This window comes from Pungitius pungitius, chromosome 15, assembly GCF_949316345.1.
Source record: "Pungitius pungitius chromosome 15, fPunPun2.1, whole genome shotgun sequence".
NCBI classification, from domain to species: Eukaryota; Metazoa; Chordata; class Actinopteri; order Perciformes; family Gasterosteidae; genus Pungitius; species Pungitius pungitius.
The window spans coordinates 12,575,833-12,597,950 of NC_084914.1; the positions used below are offsets into that span (position 1 = coordinate 12,575,833).

At 42.3% G+C, this 22,118-nt stretch overlaps 1 protein-coding gene across 7 annotated transcripts in view; it reads left to right on the plus strand.

Moving 5' to 3' along the window:
- Positions 1-13,388: 13,388 nt before the first annotated feature.
- Positions 13,389-22,118, plus strand: part of kmt2cb (lysine (K)-specific methyltransferase 2Cb) — a 54,106-nt gene continuing 45,376 nt past the window's right edge. For 6 of the 7 annotated variants that reach the window (XM_037458586.2, XM_037458588.2, XM_037458589.2 and 3 more), the window contains exons 1-2: positions 13,389-14,144; positions 18,574-18,795. In XM_037458586.2, the coding sequence (XP_037314483.2) occupies positions 18,575-18,795 (221 nt within the window). In that variant the 5' untranslated portion in view covers positions 13,389-14,144; position 18,574. The remainder of the gene's footprint in view (positions 14,145-18,573; positions 18,796-22,118) is intronic. The other variant, XM_037458592.2, reaches the window with a different exon arrangement.

Below are 22,118 nucleotides of genomic sequence, written 5' to 3' on the forward strand. Positions count from 1 at the left end.
AGCGCGCTGCAATTCTCAAAGTGTCCACTTCTCTGTATGTGGTGTGTGTGGAGGGGGGTGCGTGTGTGTGTGTGCGTGCGTGCGTGCGTGCGTGCGTGTGTGCGTGCGTGCGTACGTGTGTGTGTGTGTGTGTGTGTGTGTGTGTGTGTGTGTGTGTGTGTGTTGGCCGTATCATCGGTGTAGCTTTCTGAAATGCCAACGCCTCCTCTATCAGTCCACATATTGTGAGATATAGCGCGTTTGATGGTCTATCAATGAAGCATCTGTAGCTTCTGCTCATCTGGACTGCTCTTCTGAATCTGCTTTCACAACTCGATTATGATTGGTTTTGGCTGTCCCGTTCTAACAGACACCAATTACAAGCTCTGATGGGTGGTGGTGATCAGAGACAAAATGATGTCCCCTTGCTAGCGTTCATTGAGGAAATTAAAGTATTCATTTAGTGAAACCACAGGGTGCTGAGGGGCGGCGCAGTCTGCAAATAGGCTGCTGCTCCTGGGCTGGGGAGTTTTCTGTGTCCGATGACCAACTTGAGCTTTGTTCGCAGGGAAAATAGATTCATAGATATATTTGTAAATCCTGGGGACGGGCTGTATCCACCTCTCAGTATGTATCTCTTCTGCAGATCTCTGTGACAGACAACAATCCCACATAAGGTGTGTGGATGGTCGCTGTCAGTGAAGACAACCTTCACACCGCGTTGTGGAGAGTCGAACGAGTCTGCGCTGGCCCCAAACTTTATTCCTGCTATGTTTTACTGCATTGCACTGGTGTTGGAATATAAATAATTGAAAAGTAAAAATGTGGTATATACGTAAAGAAACACAGTTTAAGCATGACGATGTGTGGCTGGGCTCTGTTGGTGGAATAGAAATAATTCAACACACACTATACCCCCCAAAAGCTACACGTTATAATAAAGAAGAAGAAAAAAAAGCCAGGCACCGTGTGTGCTCTTTGACTGAAGACTGAAGTCTTTTACGAAACACAATTGCATTATCATTTGATTTTACTTTTGATGTAACCAACATACAAGATTTGTATCAACCTTTTGTTTTCTGGTGCATCAAAACCTATTTCCTGTACTTTTATATCTTCAAAAAGGACACTTCATGGTTGTTTTGTAGAATGGCTTTTTGCATTCCAGAAATGCAATCATGCATGAGACAGGAGGAAGTATTAAGTGTATGTGACAGAGTGCTGAGCACCACGGAGGCATCGTCCATCACAAAGCCATCATTTACATATCAGCACCATGGACAGCAGCCAGGCAGCTCTGTGGCGGGGTTAAGGAAGAACAGGCAAGGGGCTCCAGGGCCCCAGGAGACCAATTACAGGTGTTACTGTTGTGGAAATGCCCAAGTTCAGTAGAGGTCCTTTACCAGGAACCGGTTTCACTGAACAAAAAGGAAATGGGAAGAGTCCTAATGAAGTGAAAGATCAGGAAGATAAAAGAGAGAAATCCGCAAGACAAAAATGCTCGATGATGATTTATTACAGAAAAAATGAAGTATAAATAGGGGATAAAATACAATTTTCAATGGATCTTCATCCACATTTGGTATCACATAGATGTGATATGTAATTTGAGAAGTTGAAGAAAATATTCAAAAAGAAGATTTTACTTCCATATTTTTCATTAAGGGATGGCAAACATTTTGGGTACAGCTTTAATAATAATGTCAGAAATCATCAATATTTTTCCCAAGAAGACTTTATTCATAATTTCATCTTGTTCAGTCCCTGTGGTCTATAAGCTTTTCATTTAACTGAATAGGCTTGAGACCTATAATAATAAATAAAGAAAATACATAAATAATAGGATCTGTTGTGGCGACCATGTGTTTTTTATCTGCTTTATAATAATATAAAGGATATGCAATTTCAGCAAAAGAGAAAGCTTTGAGGCAAGAACCTAAAATGTCTGCAAAACTTAATTTTGAAAAAAGGCTTAATTTCCAAGAGACTTACTTATTCCATCACCAAATTGGAAACAGCAGTCTGGATGCTGAATAACTCATAGGCTTCTTTCTGGAAATCATATTTTTGTCCCAGTTGGCCTTTCTCTTTCCTCGCTAGAATATCAACATCTTGACGACATGGACTGTGGAGCCATAAATAAATCTCTGTTTACTACTGACTTAATGGCCCTGAGGATCTCAGGGGTTCATTCTTTGGACCACTGGTGGTATGTGGAAAGCCAGCCCCTGTGGTGATAACGATCTGAATGACGAGTGGAAGTATCCGTTTAAGAAACCTCCTCCATTTAGCGTTGTGATGGGCTGCTTATGGGTTGACATGATGTTGGAGTGACATAACACAGCACACGGAGAGCAGCATCAATAGTGTAGAGCCTTTTAGAGGGCTAACCACTTTCCAAAAAACGGTTTAATATATGTGTTAATTGCAAATAAAACACAATAATGAGAACATACTAGTTAGATGAGATCATGATGAGATGAGACCCCACAAGTTTACTTCTTCTTCTTATACTGAACAATGTTCGATTAGTAAATGACGGTCCCATCTAGAGCAAAGTAGAGGATCTTAAGGGTGGGGCTCTCTAGTGATTGACAGGTCAAGACACAGCGTCGGCCAGTCTGGGAGATGTCCAAAGATGACCCTTTTCCAGTGTATTTTCAGCTCAGGATATAATGTTAAGATGTACTTTGCTCCACCCTGTAGCGTAGCTCCTGCTTGTACAAAACATAGGCAAATACACCCTGAGACCATTGATCAAACCTTCATTAAACCATCGGCACAGCTTGCAATGCGTCACCTTTCCTATAGACCTTATAGATCTTTGGTATTGTCTTCATCTTCATCGTGAGGTTGCCAAGCAACTCACACACTCATTGATTTCGGCCAAGAAAGCAAAAAGCATCATTCTCAAAATGTCAAACTATTCCTTTAAATTGGGGGGAAAATTAGTCACCAACCCTTAACGCTACCCTAACCCCTTACCATGTCTTACCGCTTAAGCAAAATGTTCCCCACACTACCAACGTTTCAAATTGGTCCTTAAGACATTGACACAAGAGCTCGAACACACGCACACACACACACACACACACACACACACACACACACACACACACACACACACACACACACACACACACACACACACACACACACACACACACACACACACACACACTATCAAAGACCCACAGCACTGCATCGGCTTTCAGAGGCCAGTTTCAGACGTCACTTTATCTGGTGGTTGTCAAGACGGCTTCCTGCTGGATCGCCCTTCAGTCGTGCAACTCTACACAGCTCCTGTTTACCACTTAACTGACATACATGAAGCAATTACAACTGACCCCAACATGTACACAAACAGTGCGTACAGACTGCATGCCGGCTGGGCAGGCCGGAGTTTGAATATCCTATCTGTATACACAACTGGAATTGGGCATCTCCATCTTTTTCTGGGGTCTGGCAAACAGCAGAACCTCCTCTGCTCGTCTCTTAGCGATTTGATGCAGAGTGGATGGTAAGATTGGCCCCCGGGAGACACAAAGTGTGTCTGTCTGTATTAAAATGAGCACTTCTTGCATGTTTGAGAAGCAGTCCAGAGGAAGAAAAGCTCACAAAAAAACTCACACTCACAAATGTGTTTTATAACATAAAAGTGTTTTTCTGCCACTTGGGGGATATTAGCGCTGCTCACTTGCATGCACAACGACCATCGTGGTGAGTTAGTCAAATTTGTTTATGTGATTTCATCAGAGCTTTCATGCTGAGCCCTGGAAAACATTCATCATGTGTATTATGACTACCTTTCATCGGTGTGAGACATTCACAACCCAGAGGCTGTGTTGTGGTGGTTTTAGATGGATACATTTTGCCATTAGTGGTTCTGCTGTTTCACAACGCCACAAGGAATACGTTGGCCCAGATTAATCTTCCAAATGAGCCAACAATTCAATAATCTCCATGGTCTGCGCGCTAACCGTCATCTTTTATTATAGAATTTGTCAACAGGAGGATGAGAGGAGAAAGATAGCACACAAAATAAGCCTGCAAGAGATTTGATTTGGACAGATTTGTGTGGGCTCACAACATTGTGGTTTGTACTGAAGAGCTAACAACATTACATGCACACGCTGAGTAAGTGGCTGTCATGTGAGGTACACACGGCAACGGCAAATCTCTCTTTTTTTTTCTCTTCTAAGCTGCCTTCCCTGTAATTGGCCACAGCGGCAGAGCCTAGAAAAAGCTCTCAACTACAGGTGTCAGGAGGTCAAGATGTTGCATCTACGCTCCAGTCCCAATCCACGTGCAAAGTCATGTCCGCTCCCGTGCTGTTGCTCTATCACGTTATTATGCGGACCCACCTTCATGCATCACCCTGGCAGCACATTAAGCCTTGTATGTGTTACGAGGAGGGGTTATATAGGGAAAAGTGAGCCAAATATTTCACGTTGACAGAAATGCTCTGCACACACAAAAGTCTACATATACCTCCTTAAAAACAATAACTCATCATCAAAGCCTTTTGTCTCTGCATGCATTGTTTTTGACAATGAGAGGGGATCCATTTATCACTGTGAACGGAGGGAAACACTGTGAATTCTCCCAGTACTGTACTTCAGTAGTAGTCAGCCATGGTCAGCGCTGCTGGATCTTTGGGTTTTTAGACCCCGCCTAATTGTGCTTTTATGATTCATGATTATTTGGGTTTGGAAAACAAACCTGTTGTTCATGTGAAAAAACACATTTCAAAAAGTAGGTGCTCTCTAACACTCCTGCTGAGCTAGTTTGATTGGTTAGACCCCGACACCGTATTTGACCCATGTTATCAGCCACACGCACACGTTGGGGTCAGGAAATGTTTAATACAAGCGCAAATTAGGATGAAAATATATATTTCTTCAAATAATTGCTTAGGTCGATGTCATTATTGAACAATGCTTGCTCCTTCAAAAACCCACGGTATTTACACGTATTTTATTTGCAACAACAAATGTGGCAGTAGATAGTATTTCTCCTATAACCTCCCCATCATTCACAAATAAACGCTTTGATAGAATAATAAAAATATGAACACAACTGGCAGACTTATGCAACCAGTGACAAATGCTTGCAAGTGCACATTAGCCAGAGCGATTGAGACACAGCTTTCGGGAAAACAGAGATCTTTGAAGGGATTTCGTTGTCTGTGGTTTTGCCTCAAACACAACTTCTTTCTTCATGCGCTATTTTTGGCTTGATAACTACTCGAGCCGAGCATTAGAGAAGACCTTTAATGTTTTTTGTCTGGGATTATATTTAACATTTCAAAGAGCTACCGGTTTGCTGAACTGCCAGCTCGACAACGGGCAGAATCTCAGCACCGGGGTCCCAGAAGCTGAAGCCCACGTCTTTCTCTGGGTCACAGCTGCCCACACAGCTGTTTTTCACCAACATCTTATTTATTACATCTAACTTAAACAATGCCATTCAACAAATGGTACAAAAAAGTTGATGAAAAACAGAGAGAAACCACCATCATACTGAACTAAGATATCTTTGCTTATCACACCTGAAGGACCCAAAGCTGGAAGTGATCCCTTGATAGCCGACAAAGAGCATTCTAGCGATGGATTTGAATGCCTGTAGCTTGGCCGTGACTTCATCAGTTACCCCAAATTCGGCCGCTGTGCTGAATTTGAGGTCGTTTTCGACCCCTTTCTTGTTAGTTCACTGCATCTTTCCCAAAAGAGTCAAAGACACTTTTCTAAAGTATCTTCGCCGTGGCCCCTTCGGCTGTATTTTTATGTTTGGGAGTTGATTAAGACAGTTTGTATATATTATCAAATTAAATATCTTTGATCATTCTTTAAGAATGTATGGAGATATTAAATAAAGTCTTTTCACAAGGATTTACCGAGTTGGCTGACCTCCTGACCTTCCCCATGACCAGCTTGAAAACTACCTTGGGTAGCACAAGCAACAGAAATGCACTAAACCCGCTAATTATACCAACAAAGTGCATTTCTTATCACAACATGGTTAATGGTTGACAGATGGACTGCTCATCCTCTTGCCCAGCTGAGAGACTACAGACAGATGTGCTGGTTCAAAACTGGTCTTTCTTGAAATTTTGAATTTGGTCTTGTTTCCCCGAGATGTACAGTATAATCCTTCTGGACACATAAGCCTCACTGTAAAAATGTAAACTGGAGGAGATAGATAAAGTCATTAAGGCTGATGGGAATGTCTTTAGCTTTAAATATTTGGACTCAAGTTAAATGGAAGTATTGGATAAATGAAAGAGTGGTCCCTGACAGACAGACCAAAAATATCTCGAACTTGCTTCTCTATGCAATTACTTATTTTTCCACATTCCTTCCAATAAGATGTAGCATTGTGTCGCAACATGCAGATGTAGGACGCGCTTTTGAGTCAGATTATGACACATTTCAGTAATCTGACTTCACTATCGAAGGAACAGTTTCATTGATTAAATACTGTAACTGTAAATACAGTAGATGGTCAGTTGAGGTCTGAAAGGGTATTACTTGGAAGATCCATTGATTGCTTTTCAATCTCAAAGCATTTACAGACACACAAAGGAAAACCACCGCACCGAATGAAGTAATAAAACCAAAGCTGTGTGGGACACATGCAGATTATTTATATGTGAAAGGCCATCTATGAAACTGGGTCTGTTTGGTGAACCACTGAAACACAGAATTGAATTGGCTCCACTGAGGTCTGTGTTTGCCCTGTGGTAGACTGGCAACCTGCCCAGGATGTATCCCCTTCCCTCGCCCAGCGTGTGCTGGGACTGCTTCCATAAGCAGATGGGTGGTTGGATACTGACATCTTCCCGTTTAGCTGCATGTCGCAAACACAAAATGGATTTCTATATTCTCTACACGTTACGTGAGTGAGAAACGGGAAGGCCTTGCATTCATTTTCATGCTGCACTTCACCAGGAAATGCACTAGATAAGTCTTTGTTAAACTCTCAGTTGGATTCATGCAGCATATATAGGGATCATTGTTGAATTGTTTTTTTCCCCTTTCCTACCGTATTATGTTATTTGTTAGCAAGCCACATCACTTCTGAAACTTGTTCCATGTCAAGGCTGAAAAGATAAGGAATATTTATGCATATAAATGACTTACATCTACACTTTATCGCTGCATATTGTTGCGTAAACACGACAGCCTGATAACACAAAGTATGACTAGCTGTATTTCCTGTTTGGTTTTCAGTATCACACTTGCAACAGACTGTCACAAATGTCTCCATATAGCACAATCTTATTTCCAGGATTCATATTTTTGTGAAGAAAAACAAATAAATAGTCTATAACGTAGGGTGTTATGACATTTTTGGCACACTGATATCAGAGTATGTGTGATCTGTGCTGTACTGCAGTTCTTCCAAAAGGGTTGACACGCTTCTTTGTGCGCAGTGAATGGCCAACGCAATGAATCCGGCCTCTCACCTCACAGAAAACAGACCCCAGTAACACAAGTACGTGTGTGCTGTCGTTCTCTCAAATTTCTCAGATAGCTGTCAAAATATGTCAAATTGATTGAAATTATTTGGGATACTTTAAAGATAATAAACATAAATTTAAAAAAAGGAAGTTCATTGTCAAGCCTTGGGGAAAGCGAGAGAAAAAAAAGTAAAGGAACTACAGAAAGAAGTGACCTTTTAGTTGCAATTATTTTGCCAAATAAACATCCACTAACTGATGAAACAGCAACACCTGAGCAATGGAAAGAATGCATGGAAGCACAGACTGAAATGTGTAATTACAAGTTACATTTCCATTCAGAATGAGCTTCAAACTGTAAAAGATTCTTTTAAACTTTGTTTACAACCGTTTCAGATGACAATAATAAAATGACACATTTTAATTTCTCACTTTGGCTTTGGGTCTTAACATATGATACGTATTTGTTTCTAACCCTGTAAAGATCTAGTAGACATCTTGTTTCACGTTCATTTCACTCACCAATGGCTGGAGGGTTAGAGCATCGTTTCTGGTGTTTCTCGGCCCACCTTTCTCTCGGGTTGAGCGTCGTGAATTCATCTTCTCTATTGCTGCCACAGGCTTGAGAAATTCCACGAGGTATTCTTTGATTCAAGCAGCGGAGTTATGTAGAGAGCCCGCTTTACGGTGCCATAGGACCCGCTGAATTTTTCTGAGATAGAGTAGGGGATGCTACAAAAACATCATTTCGTTTTTTCATGTGTGAACAAATCATTGCAGGAAAGGTGACAGCGTTTCAGGGGGCTCACGTGGGACTGCAGAAACATTGTTTGCCTCCTTCAATCAAAAACAGCTGCAGAAAATGGAACAAAAACAACTTTCACCAAGATATAATGAGGTGAAATAATGCCTGACCCCAGCCCGACGGGCTTGAGGCGACCTATTGTTCTCCTTTCCACTGGGTATTTGGAGCAAACCCATCTCACCTCGGCTTATTGGAACACCAGGACTACTACACCCTGTACGGCGCTCTGAGGCGTCTCCGAGGAGTGCGGCCGAGAATCCAGATATATTAGGGATCTTTTGCAGCGTATATATTGACAGAGCCGAGTGGGATTCAAACCTTGGCCTCAATCAGGCCCCTTGGGTGAGCCTGTAAGGGAGTAGCCTTTGATGCTTTTGAAAAAGAGAAAGCGGAGAGGGGGGGCCAACTCCCCCCCTCGGTGGGATCCAACTGGGCAGGACGGGACCGTTTGAGTGAGGCAGAGAAAAGATGGCAGCGTGGAGCGCGATGTACTGGAGGAGATGGACAGCATTTGATAATGTCCCATTTAATAAGCCAGTCGGATGTTTTCAACCTGTCACATCAATCATCTGCTGTTTTGTTTTTGAGTCAGCGGATTGGGGACTATTTCTGTTACACTATTTTTGTTTCCTCGCTGGCTTCGAAAGGCGCCAGCGTGCTGCTCGTCTAAGCCAACATATCGACCTGTTTGCTCACAACTGTGTCCTACTTTGTCTCTGAGCATGTGCCCGGCTGTTGTAGTGATTTGTCCAGTCAGGCGCATGCCGTCTCCTCTACGGAAGCAGAGGATTGGGGTGCTCCGCGCTGAGCTCGCTGGTTTTGCGTCTGCTCTGGGTCACATTTCCGCATGAAAATGTTTAAAGAGGTGACAGCGGCGTCAGGTTTCTCACACAACGTGGCGAAGCAGAGCCCGATCCCGGGTCTGAATCTTTGATGACGCAACGGCTCAGTGCAAATGAAGGTTAGCGAGAGAGGCGCCCCGAACAGAATGACAATGGTTCATCTGTGCTTAACTTGATATAATTGATCAAAAAGAACGAGCTGACCCAGTTTGATGGTAGGGCTAAAACATGTTGCTGGCCCTTAAGACCTTTACGGACGACTTGACTACTGAAAGCTAAAATAAGGTGTTTTTGAAGCCATTCCTCCAAAGCACTGCGCTTATGTCCTTGTGTTACTCATGAGAGTCTCGCAAACTGTCGTAGTGGAAGAAAGAAGCTCTACCTGGTCTGTGCCAAGCTGTTCATTTGGTTTTGTCAGGCTTCTTGGATGTGAGCATCTTGGTTTCAAATATCACAGCATGCAGACCCCCCCTAAACCCCTCTCTTTCCCCATCCAACTCTGTTTCTCTCTTAACTCTTTGGACATATTCCCCCTTGATTATATATAGATTATAATTAGCTCCTCTCGCCATGGGCAATATAATTGTTCATCAAGTAGAGACTGCACTCAATGGCCTTGATACATTAAAGCTTGTGCAGAAGTCAGAAGAATAGCAAATCCCCTCTGCCTCAATTTAAAAGGAAATTCTCAGCAAAGCATACATTTTACTATATTTTCATGTTGAGTTCAAGAATACTTCTGCAATTTCCCGCATGACACAAAAAGGTCAAAGATAAAAAATAATATATATATATGTATATATGTATGACATTTATAAATATTGGTTCAGAAATGACGCAAGAGGTTGATCATCTCTTCTGGGATCTGCTGATTATTACGGACTTCCTTTATGTGTGACGGCGCCTCCCTTCCACTAAGGGTCTGTGTCCTGTTTGCTGTCTTTCAGGATGTTGATCTGCAGCTGATGAGCTCCACCCTGAGCCTGTGGTGACTGTTATAAAGACTTGATTGTCTGAATGTGGATCGGCTCTGGCTGATCCTTGATTTTTTTTAGATTAGTTTAGTATGTTCTTTGAAATAAATGTGTCTTCTATGCTATTCGGTACACAACGTCTCACATTAATAGTTTCACGGAGAGACCTACAACTTTTAATTCCCCCCATTTGTTAAGCTTGATGGTCAGAAAAGAAACAGCAGTCTTTCTTTCTGTCATATGCACTTCTCCAATTTGTTTGGTTTAAACAGTCTTTCTAACATTTTTGTTCCAAAGAGTTACAATATTTGTTCTTTTATTAAAAAATGCGCTATGCAAAGGTAAGTAAGAATTCATTCCACACAGGTAAAACTCCCAGCTGTCAAAAGAATTATGCTGCAAATTTCTCACTGAAATAAGGGAAGGTTTTTCTTTGAAATGAAAGAACCAAAATGATTCCCTTTCCTGGAGGCCGTTGAAGATTGTATACTGTGAACTTCTTTCTTACAACACACCGACATTTTGAAATGTATTCTGCATCATACCAATGGCAAATAATGAAGTGGCTCTGCAGTGATTTAGTATGAGCCGAATTCTACATTACCTGTTCCTCTGCAGACAAAGAGCCCAGTTGGTCTCATGTTTCCTGGCTCCACTGTTGTATGAATACGCTCCATCTACTCAGCCGGCAGCTGTCTGTCCGGTTATTCTACAAACGCAGCGCAGCTGCCTGTGGTCTTACCTTGAGCACCATTAGTGTTTGTCTCTAAAACCGTGTTTGTCTTGCATTGGTGGGTGTACGTTGCTTATCCAAATGCATGCATAGCTTGAATTCAGATAACTGTGCGGAAAACAACCGGCGACATGGACAGAACGCTGTTATTTTGTAGGAGGCAGCACATCTACTGCATTTCGAGACCTAACATGATGGCTTGCATGGCCAGCGAAGTGTACGTTAATGGCCTCGAAAAAAGCCTATTCCATCTCTTAGTAACACTGCCTCTGTATTCTCTTGAAAATTGGCCCTTAATACTGACTGCCAAAGGGCGTCAATTAGGCTCTACAACCAGAACAAAGCTCTTTATGCATTTAACTACCCAGCGTGTAATTAGGTTTTATTTTTGCTGAAATTAATAATTGTATCAAAACACGTTTGTCTGCTGATAATTATATGAACCTGTGTTATAAATTGTCACCATAGAGATTTAAATAAGCATTGAAAAGGTGGGGCGAGTCTCACTCAGAAATGTTTGCATAGATGAATTTAGCTTTTCCGCTAGATGCATCCACATAATTCAAGAAATGCAAAACTTGTGAGTTTCTGTTGCAATCAGCTCAGTAAAGACATTCACATTTGAACCTTTTCACAAGTTCTCTTCTTGCTCAACCAGCTAAAATGTTTGGCCCATCTCATCTCTATTTTCGGAGGTCTCCGACAAGTTATTTTTCTCATGCACCGTTCTGCTCAGCACCTGAACAACTAGCTGAACAATGGCAAAGGAGATATTAGAGAAGAGAGGCATGGTGGACAGGACAGACAGTGAGAAAATAGAGCCATGCTGCCCTCTGCATGTAACATAAGAGAAGTGCTTTTCTCCACTCAAAGCAAGACTTCTTCATTTCCTTGTGTTTGTGAATCAAATTAGATTCTGTTGAATCTTACATTTTAGTTCATGAAGAGTATTTGGTGTCAAAGTAAAACATGTATTATTCAAATATATACTTAGGGCTTTCTGAATAACCGATTTCTAGATCTAGGGACACAAGCAAATACAAAATGGGATCTTCTTTAAAAATATAAAAACATACTTGACATTAATTCAAGAGCGATGGGTGACTTAAAGTGCCATTTTGTGTGAATAAGACGAGATATTTTGAAGCAAAACAATTTAAATTAAAATACACATTTCCCAACCCAGCATCCAGAGCTCCATGGTGTAGAAGACAGACAAAAATCTTAATATAAACATTGTTTATGTGTGTATACCTTTTAAACTGCATGTGAGGACTTCTGTCTTTGTTTTTGTCTTTGTTTGTTGACAGATGAGAGTTCCCTTATTCCCTTTCTCAATGCTTGGATATTAAATTTGATCTGTGCCGGTGGATTGCAATTTTTCCAGGAAAATTCTAACTCATATGAGTGATTATGCTGTAAGTAAGTCCTTTATGATGAATATAAACAATACATAAACCTATATCAACTTATATGCTTATTAAAAACTTAATTGCATATCCAAACCATCCTTATTTTCAACTGTTTTTCAGATGGCCTTGCCATCAAAGTAAGATAGTGCCTACTGACCTCTAGCTTTTGTGGAATATTATACTATTATGATGTATTTATTTCTCTATACTGCTATTTTATGTACTTGATTGGTCTTCAATTGAGTAACTATTAATTTAAAAAAGCATTAACAAATGCTAAAACTGATGTGTGACTTGTGATTATATTGACCAGCAGGGGGCGCTCGTGGTCTGGGAAAGAGGTGCCGGGGCTTACCCTTTAAAGGACAAGAGCTTTGTTTTTTTCCAGTTTATTTCCCGAAGGCTTCACTCGAAATGACCATGTTGAAGCTAAAAGTGTCCTAAAAACGCAACATGCACGTAAATTCGTCACATCCACTGGCTCTTTTACTTATGTGTAGCTGCTGGAAGCCAACCCCTGGGGGTTTTCTGCAATTTAACCCCTGCGTGCACAGTACGCCTGCTTATTTACAGGGTACCTGTACCAAACGTCTAAAGCATTCGTATGCGTGTGTGTGTGTGTGTGTGTGTGTGTGACACAGAAGGAAAGCAGGACAATCGACGCCGTGTGTAGCTAGGGATCCATTTGGTCATGGTCTTCTCTGAATGGGTGCTAGCTGGACGAGCCGTGAACCAGCTCATTCACGTATTAGAGTTAATCCATCTTGGTGTGTTTCGGCCCTGCACTGGTGAAGGCTGGTGACTATTGGAGTCACTACAGCTGCTGCTGTTGCTGACGAATTGCACGAGCCAGAGCACCAATGGTTGACAATCCGCCTTGACAATCCGGCTGGATCCCAGGCTCCATGTTTTCAGCCCTCCCTTGCCATTATTTTATTTACTGAATGCCCATATCCATCCGCAGGGTCAGCGAGTATTTTGAAGAAATTGTCAAACGTTTTGCGCAGTATTCGCATCACATAATCATATTGATGTCATTAAACATTGTTCGCGCTCGCAAATCACCAATTTATCGACGGGGTAGACTGATTTGGAAAGATGTGTACGCCGTAGTTGTGGTTGGGGGAGGTGGATCTACTTTTTGAGTAGCCTAGAGGGGTTGTGCTTCGGTCCCACTTATCATTAGATATGGCCACCGTTATAGAGTGCACCGAAGCGTAATCTTTAACTTAATTTAGTGAGATTACATAGTAATTTTGCAGCTTGGCCACTGTGGAAGGCGAACGGTCATTGTCGGCAAGCCAATGTTTGTTTTTACATGTCTTTTGAGGCGGTTGCTGCGTGGCAGGCCGGCTGCGAGAGTCTCCTAACTGGCCGCTTGGTCCCGCAGCTTGTCGATGCTGAAGAAAATAGAACCAGTTGCCAACCAAGCGGTCGGCACCCGACGGTCGCTCTGCGCGTCGCTGTGTGTTCGCCGAGGATTCTGATCTAGAGTTTAATTTGCAGGCTGTTGACTTTTGCAGCCGCTTGGATTTTGGCGCTGATTTGTTTATACGTTTTATGGTAAAAAAAAAATAGTCGGAGGTAGACTCGGGTGGCTAACACCAACTAACGTTAGCTCTATAACACGAACTCGTGCGACGACAGCTGTCATTGGAGAAAGGAAAGTGATCCCCACAAATGCGTGTGCAACTGAAGCGTTTTTCTGTTGGATTTACATCATCTGCCTTCCCATCAAATGGGCAAAGTTGGGAATAACATTACAACGTTGGAATATAATGATATGCGTGATGCATTTTTGAGAACTGCGGTGTTGCTTCATTGGAGAGGCTAGCTAACTCCATTAGCTTGCTAGCTAGTTGGGTGATAAAAGTGCGACGTTTCATCCCAGTATTTTGGATATGAAGAGGATAATTCGCTATTCATAGGACTGGAAGGTAAGCTGCAATGTGATATTTAATTATTTTTTATGCAAGCATTCGTTTTGCTTTCACCTTGCGAAGTAAAGCTGAGCCAACATTATCAACCTCCAACCTGAGGTTGGGGGTTTGTCGCCGCCTTGGCTTTCATGACTCAGGCTATTCAACGGAACGGAACATTCAGGGGAACGATTCACGGGTGATATTCAGGAACAGACGGGTAACTTCAAATGTTTCCAGTCCAACACAACATGCGCCGTCGACCTTTCACGCCTATCTATCGCCAAAACAGCAGAAAAACAAAGCTTACGTCATTGTATAACGTATCATTTTCACTTTTTGTGTGGCATTGTAGTTCCCACAGAACAGTTCCGTTCCAGTAAATAGACCGAGCCTTTGTGTTTGGGTGTCGGACACCAACGACCATCGTTACAGGAACGTTACCCGGTTGTAAGTTGGCCAACGGACAGCCTGTCCGTTACACGTTAAGTTTAACATCCCCCCCAGCACGGGCCAAGCCAACGTTAGCCGCTGGACAACAAAAGGCTGGAGCATTTGGTGTTTGCTGTGTTTTTTTAGTGGGGGGGGGGGGGCAAAGGCGTTAGTTGCAAGCTAGTGCGACGAGTTGGCCAACTAATCGCAACCACAGGGTAACCTGTTTGCTAACGTTACGCGAATTCGCCCTCAAAGTTGTCTTTCTGACTAATGTCTGTCAAAAACCGAAGCCAGTGTTGTATGTTTCCATTGAATACGAAACACGGAGTGATTCCTCTCCCTGTGCTTGGTTCATTCAGACGACGTGAATGTGTAATTTGGTCTGTGGTCGCCGAAAATAAAGGCGACAGAGTTCAACACAACAGGCTAGCATCGCTAGCTGTGAGCAACTGCTTTGTGCCCAAGCTGAGCTAAACAAAAGCTAACGTTAGCATGCCTCCGATTGTGACGAATGTGGTGGTCGTGACTGCCTCGTAGTCACCGGATCCTAACCTCAGATGCTCCAAAGATCAATGTTATTCTCATCACTCTCTGGCATTCAATCTGGTTATAAAATGGTCCTTATCCAACTAATTGTTGTTACATCACCACCGGCAGTGTTTCGTTAAGCAGTGTAATGGTAAGCCCTCGTCCCTCATCTAACGATTTGGGCTCACATTTAATGTCTGGTTAAATTTTCTGACACTTTCACCATTGTAACGGGTAATATTTCTCGTGGACTTTGGTGTTATTGGACCACCATCTGTCCTCAAAGCCTGCAGGCCAATATAGACATAAGAAAGAATTAACACAGATCGGCAGTGAAAGCTGGTATGAGGTCCACAATCTCTCAACAGCCCGTATAGCGAGCTGTCTCTATAATTTCTGAAATAATTTAGGCCATACAGGGTCCTTTCAAGCCAAAGGACACATGACTAAGCACGAATACCAGTAATGATGAATAAGGAACAGTTCAAAATGTGCTGAAAGCAAATCTGTGTAATGTACATCACCTCAGAATTTACATTTTGCAGCCAATAAGTTGGCATGCGAAAGAAAATGTCATGTAAAATGAATCCCACTGTAGTTTAAAAGCATGTTGCTGCTTTCCTTAAAATGGAATCTAAAGAAGTTGACCATTGCATAGCTCTTCCTTAAGATACGTCTTTGTAGTCCACTGGAATTTAATTTTGCTACAGAAAAATAAGCCAGCAAGTGGTTTGTGTATGGACGCGTCTACCTGTTTTGCAATGTGTTGCAAAACACTGTACATTAACATCTCAGGTGAGTTTCAGAAAAGGTCAGGGAATGATTGTGGAAGTGTGGGATCAAAGGTTTGAAACTTAAAAATAAACTTGCTGAAACACATCATTGATACAGTGCTACGGTCAAACATTTAACACAACAAACGGTCCCTTGCTTTCATTTCCAGCAGAAACAAACACACATGAGCATCCCATTGGATATTACCGACCACGACAAGAATGCTCAAGTGTTCTCTTACCCTCTTACACTCTGCCAAGAACAATATCTGTTCATTTTAAATGTCCCTTACCAGCCAATTGTTAATTTTGTCCATGTCTACATTGGAAATGTGCACTGTAGCCAAAGCAGAACATCAGGAGCAGCTGTAGACATCACTGTCTATCTACACTACCATTGTGGAAACAAAGGCAGCTTTTTGACAATGCCCCACTGCCCCAAAAGAAACTCCAAAAATCTGTGTGTAGTTACAGTCCTTTATCGTGGAGTATTTGTGCTCTTGTGAATAAAAATACCACTTTCTGTACTGCATTGAGTAAAAGCCTTACCCGTTGCCTTGTTGAGAGGCTTGATGCTGTGAGACACAAGATGAATCACAAGCCTCATCTCAACCCAGTTGGACGCCATCATTATGGTGACAAATAAAGAAGTATCTTTTGGTAGTATGGTGTTCACGCCTTTAGTGTAGTCCAGGACATCGACGCTAAGGACCGAAGGTTTCTGCAATCAATGGTAAATGGCCAGAGGATTTATAGTTTTACAGCTATCCCTAGCAACACAATAAGAGGACATTCACATCAGCCTCCAACTTCAGAGTTAGTTTTGGGGAATTTTTAAAGCCGACTGCATCTTCCACTTGTTGGAAATAGTTGTTTTTAACACTGGCTCACAGAATGGCTGCAAAGGACAACATCACTGGCAACTGCATCAAAATATAAAATTTACACGGGAGCCATACAATGTTCATATCTGGTTTCATTTTGTATCAACGATACAAACTGGTAACTTTCACCTTAGCAGATGGTTAGCTGTATTTGTGTTGAACCAGTCGGTACAGGACATTCGACTGTTGCATCACTAGAACGCTTTTTCTATGGACACAACACAACTTTTCAAATAAGAAATGTTTTTACTGTAGTTCTGATTCTGCAGAATAATCAGCAATATTGGAGTGTAGCTCTGTTGTATATTGGTGGAAAATCTCCTTCAAACAACAATTTTTATTCATGTTCTTCACCAAAACAGCATTTAACAGAGATCATCAGAGCCTAAACGTATCACAATGTAACCGAACAAAAGCCTCCCAGAGCTAGTCGTCAGCGGCGCTGGTAGCGCTACTAGTTCTGTTTTTGTTTGTATTTCAATGTGTAACATTATCCTGGATTGGCAAATACAAAGCAAAATGGCAATGTACATATTGCACATCTCTGCTATATAAAACCTTATTTCTCACTGTGATGTTTGAACTGTGTAGTCAATTAACCGTGATGGCGGGTCCATATGGATTACCGATCGGCAGTGGACTTATACCACTATTCATCACAGTAACTAGTGTAAAGCATCAACATTTTATCAGTGTTTGCTAATTACTGAGGAAACAGGCGAGCTGGAAAAAAAAGGTTTCCTTTATTTCGGTATTTTAGGAATAAATTCTATCGAGGAAAGGTCTGTTCCTCTTTTAGACGTGTGTGTGTGTGTGGGGGGGGGCATAGGGGCCTCTTGGGGCATTTGCGGCCACTTTGCCTTGAGAATAACGTGGGGTTTTCTCCATCGAGTCTACAAGTATGTCCCATGAGCATATAGCACAAATGGGCTGTACCAATGGATGTAAACAATCCTTTCACCGATTTTGCAGCATAAGGCAATTGGCGACCTCCCCCAGAGATATTAAAGGGATAGATACCTTAGTTTAATCGAATAGAACAATCTTTGGTAGTCAACAAAACGTCTCATAGTATTCATGTCATTTCAACAAAACGTGAATGTCGTAGTTTGTGTACATCACATCTCATTGCACAATGTAGGAAGGGCAAAATCCCCCATATTTACCATGGAGCTGTCTGGAGGGAGTTTTCGTTCAGTGGAGTTTGCAGCAAATGGAGAACGCGGAGCTGCTGGATGTGGGGGGAGGAGAATGAGGGCTTCTCATGAAAAGTCATCTCCTTTTCCCCCCATCCACTCCACGAACGGATGTAAACAACATGAAATAGGTGTGGGAATGTCTAGGAAGCTCACAGTTAGATTACATTACATGTCATTTAGCTGACGCTTTTATCCAAAGCAACTTACATTGCATTATAACCCATGCATTACATCTTGTGCCTGGGGAGCAATTAGGGGTTGGGTGTCTTGCTCAGGGACACTTCGACATGGCACCGCCAACCTTGCAAGTAGATAAAACTCCATGGTTAAAATGGGATTATAAAACAATTATTGATGCATCAAAAACATTTGTAATTTTTATTTTCCCATGACTGCTATTTTTTTAGTACTGCATCATTTGAATGATTCATTTTCTTTTTTTGCTGGTATTTGGCCTAATTTAGAACTTGAACATACGCGTTTTAGGGTCAGGGTTAAAGAATGGAAAGCCCCGTGTCACAGAATGACTAAAGCCAACCCCCCCTTTTTTTTTTTTACCCCAACCGTAGTATAAAAACACTGTTGATTTCAACATTCATCACAATCTCATTTTTGACAATCTTTTCAGAATGTCATCGGAGGATAAGACTGTGGAACCCTCTGACCAGGGACCTTCACCGCCCCCCATCAGTGTAGGGGCCACGTCCACAGGAAGTCCTGCCCATGCAGACAAGCGACCCCGTGGCAGGCCACGCAAGGATGCTGCCGCCACACCCTCCTCCGCCACCACCCCCTCCACCACCCCCCTACCCCAGGCACCACCCTCGTCCACGTCTAAGAACAAAAAGAAGTAGGCTTTTTACCTTTGGGCACTTAAAGCAATCGTGTATGTATTTTCAGGTTTACTCGGTCCTCCTTGAATTAGATGCAATTCACTATGCTGAAATGCTATCGCCTTCAATTAACCGTTCTCTTGGGGAGACACACGGTTAAACCTTTCACTTAACCTAGAAAAGTGTCCCGTACAACGATTCAGCGACGACATTTCAAGCATGGTTCTGTCAAGCCTATTAATCGCTTGTCTGCATCAGCTCATGTTATTTTATACTAAATGTTGGGGAACCGTACTTGCTTCTAAAATGACTTGTGTTACCAGTTAGGTCCGGCTAAAACATGAATAATTCAAAACACACGTGAAGATGGCCTGATAACTCGGCCGCAGAGAGACATCATGTACTATTACGTCACCTCATGGTAAAATGAGGTAAAATAAACAAACCACGTACCCGTCAGCTGTGCGCTCTAGATCAGACTGTAAACACTTAATATACGGGTAGTGCTTGTTATATTCTTAAATTTGCACTACAAATCAGGAGGTGTTCTATAGGTATTACAGTTAGGGCACGGTGTGGACTAAATACATAAAAATAGATACAATATTTCAAATTTGTTTTTAAGAGCAAATATTGAAACCTCATCTTTGGCCAATTTTGACCTAATTACTTGTTAAATGTTTTAATTAATTGGCATCAAGTTTTTGATCAAATGTCTTTAGAAGTTTTTGTTGTCAAGGGATGTTGAACTGTTCCACAGCAGCTTTCGGAGAAATCTCTCATGAGATATTGTACAAAGTGCCTGGCTTTCCTTTTGACTTCCATAGGAACGTATAATGCAGCTTAGAGCTGCTCTGTAATATAATGCCCTTCTTATCTCTCTCCTTAGTCCATCCTCTCAATCAATGTTAATTCCCTGCTCCCGATGGATCGTTTAATCTGCGAGCATCCAGACTATGGTTAACGCCACAATGGAAGCATGACCTGGTGCCCATCCTAAATACTGGTTAATGGCAAACCGCAAGCAGACCTGTGCTTAGTTCTTATGGTTATAACGTTGTAATGGTCAAGTCCGTGTTGTCATGGTCTGAAGAAAGACAATAGTTGCTTGTGTGAAATCAGATTCCTGTGAAGGTTTCAGAGCGATGAGCTGGACTTCCATAAAACGACCCAATCCGCAGAGTCTATGGCCGGATCTCAGGTTGTCACCTCTGCAAGCCAATTCAATGCAGCCTCATTTATAGGCGCTGGTACGCTTAAGACTATGTGTTAGAACCAAACTGTGTAGAAACCAAACTGTACCAACTGTAATACACAAGAGGAAAACAACTTCACACAGCTGTTAATTATCTGCATAGCGCAGCAGTCTCCTGCTCACACCGACCGGCTTCCTCTCCAAGTGGATTGTTTGCGGTATGTGTATGGATATTAAAATGACCAATGTCGAGTGTAGAAGCCCCCTTGCTTGTGACAAAAGAGTCTGTGGAAGACATCGCTCCGGTTAGACCTGGTTGTTGAAATTTACTAGATTTGCCCACGCTCCATCTGCTAGTCGGTCCATCCTAGAACGGCGCGCTCCGTTCCAGGTTTTCCAGGCAGCACGCTGCTAGCTGGAACTACTTACCAAGCATTATTTTCACCTTTTCTTTTTTTCTCCCTGTGGTGGGACTGTGGGGGGTGGGGAGGGGATAAGTTGGGGGTTTGGGGTTGAATGTTAGTCTTGAACGTTCGTCAGTGAAATAATGGCATGTCTCAATGTGAAAATGTGATGCCTTTAGAGGACTTATATAAAATTACCGTAGAATATTGTGTAGCAGTCTAGGGTTAACACAGCAGCGCCACCAACTATGTTGCGTGTAATTCAGAAGATTGCTGTCATAGATGGAAATTTCGTGCGCGGCACATTTCGACATTTACCTTTTGGATCTTAAACCTGCGTGCACATTGTCAGGTGTGTACAATAAAATGGGGGGGGGGAAAGTGAAAGTGCTCTACCAACGAAAAGATGCACGGCCTGTTGCTGCGCGTCTGCTGTAAGCAGACGGAACGATTGGTGCTGGTGCAAAGCTGTCGGCAGCCATACGTGACCCTGATCTGTGGTGTCGTGCTAATCAGCTGATGTATAGTTTCAAAAAATGTCTACAATGACATGCGTGTCTAGACTTAATTGTCTATTAAATTGTGCCTTAGGTTTGTTATAACGTATGTCATTGCGTGTTGATCAGTTGTCAATTTTGATCATTTTGGTTTGTAGAAATAAGTAAGCCGTCGCAGAGTTTTTTCTGTCATAGTATTGCAATAGGTCACCAATTATTTTTGTCATTACTCTATGTTCCTTGGGAGTTCAGTAAGATCAGATTTGGTCATGCAGAAATCTCAGCGTGATCCGTTAATAGAAGTTAGAATTTGCTTGTTTGTTTGTCCCTTATTAGGATGCTTCTGTTTTGACGCGAGCTTACAGGTAATTATGTTTTTAGTCGAGGTTTGCTAGAGGCCTCCTCTGCCGTTCTCTGCTTTTTAGGGTCGTTCTTTATCTTGACACGGAAGTAATTTCGAGGGAGGGGTTGATTTGGCATGGAGCCATTTGGGATTTTTCTCTCCAGTGGCACCGAAAATTACCCCCCCCCCCCCCCCTCCCCGCCCTGCCATCTCCTCCCTCCCTTCCAGCCCCCCGTATCCTCCCGAGTACCCATGAGACGCGCAGCTCTCATTTGGCCTGTGCTTTCTCGACCCAGTTAGCATGCTAACGACTGATGTTGCTATTTCATTTATATCCCCGACAATCATCCCTTCCACATGGCGCCTCAGAGGTTAATTTAATGGAGCTCCCATTGGAGGATGCTGACACTGACAGATCTTCCCATACTGTATCTAAAGGAAGGGATGGGGTTGCATGAGTTAGCACAAATGCTATATGGTTAGAAATGTAGACACTGTTTTCAGATTTGTTGACATGCCACACTCTAAAATACGTTTGAAATGTTTGTGCTCTTTTTTTCAAAGTGGCTTTATTTAAAATGTCGTGGCTTAAAGCTGTGATCCCGTCCGTTAAGAGATGACTCAGGGAATTCTTAAACAGGAGCCGTAATGAATTAAATATACGCCGTTCAGACCAAATTGTGTCCCGTAGTGAGATATGAATAGGAAACAGGTTTTTGCCGGCTTGCTCCATCAAATGATCAAACATCAAAAATTTGTTACAATAAACCACAGGTGTGTACTACACTAAGGTTCACTGGCTTTAAACGCTGTGTGTTAGGAATATGTTGTAGCATTTTAATATAGAGCGAGTGGAGAGATACTTCTACAAGTGATAGGAAGGGTCAGTATTAAACCATAA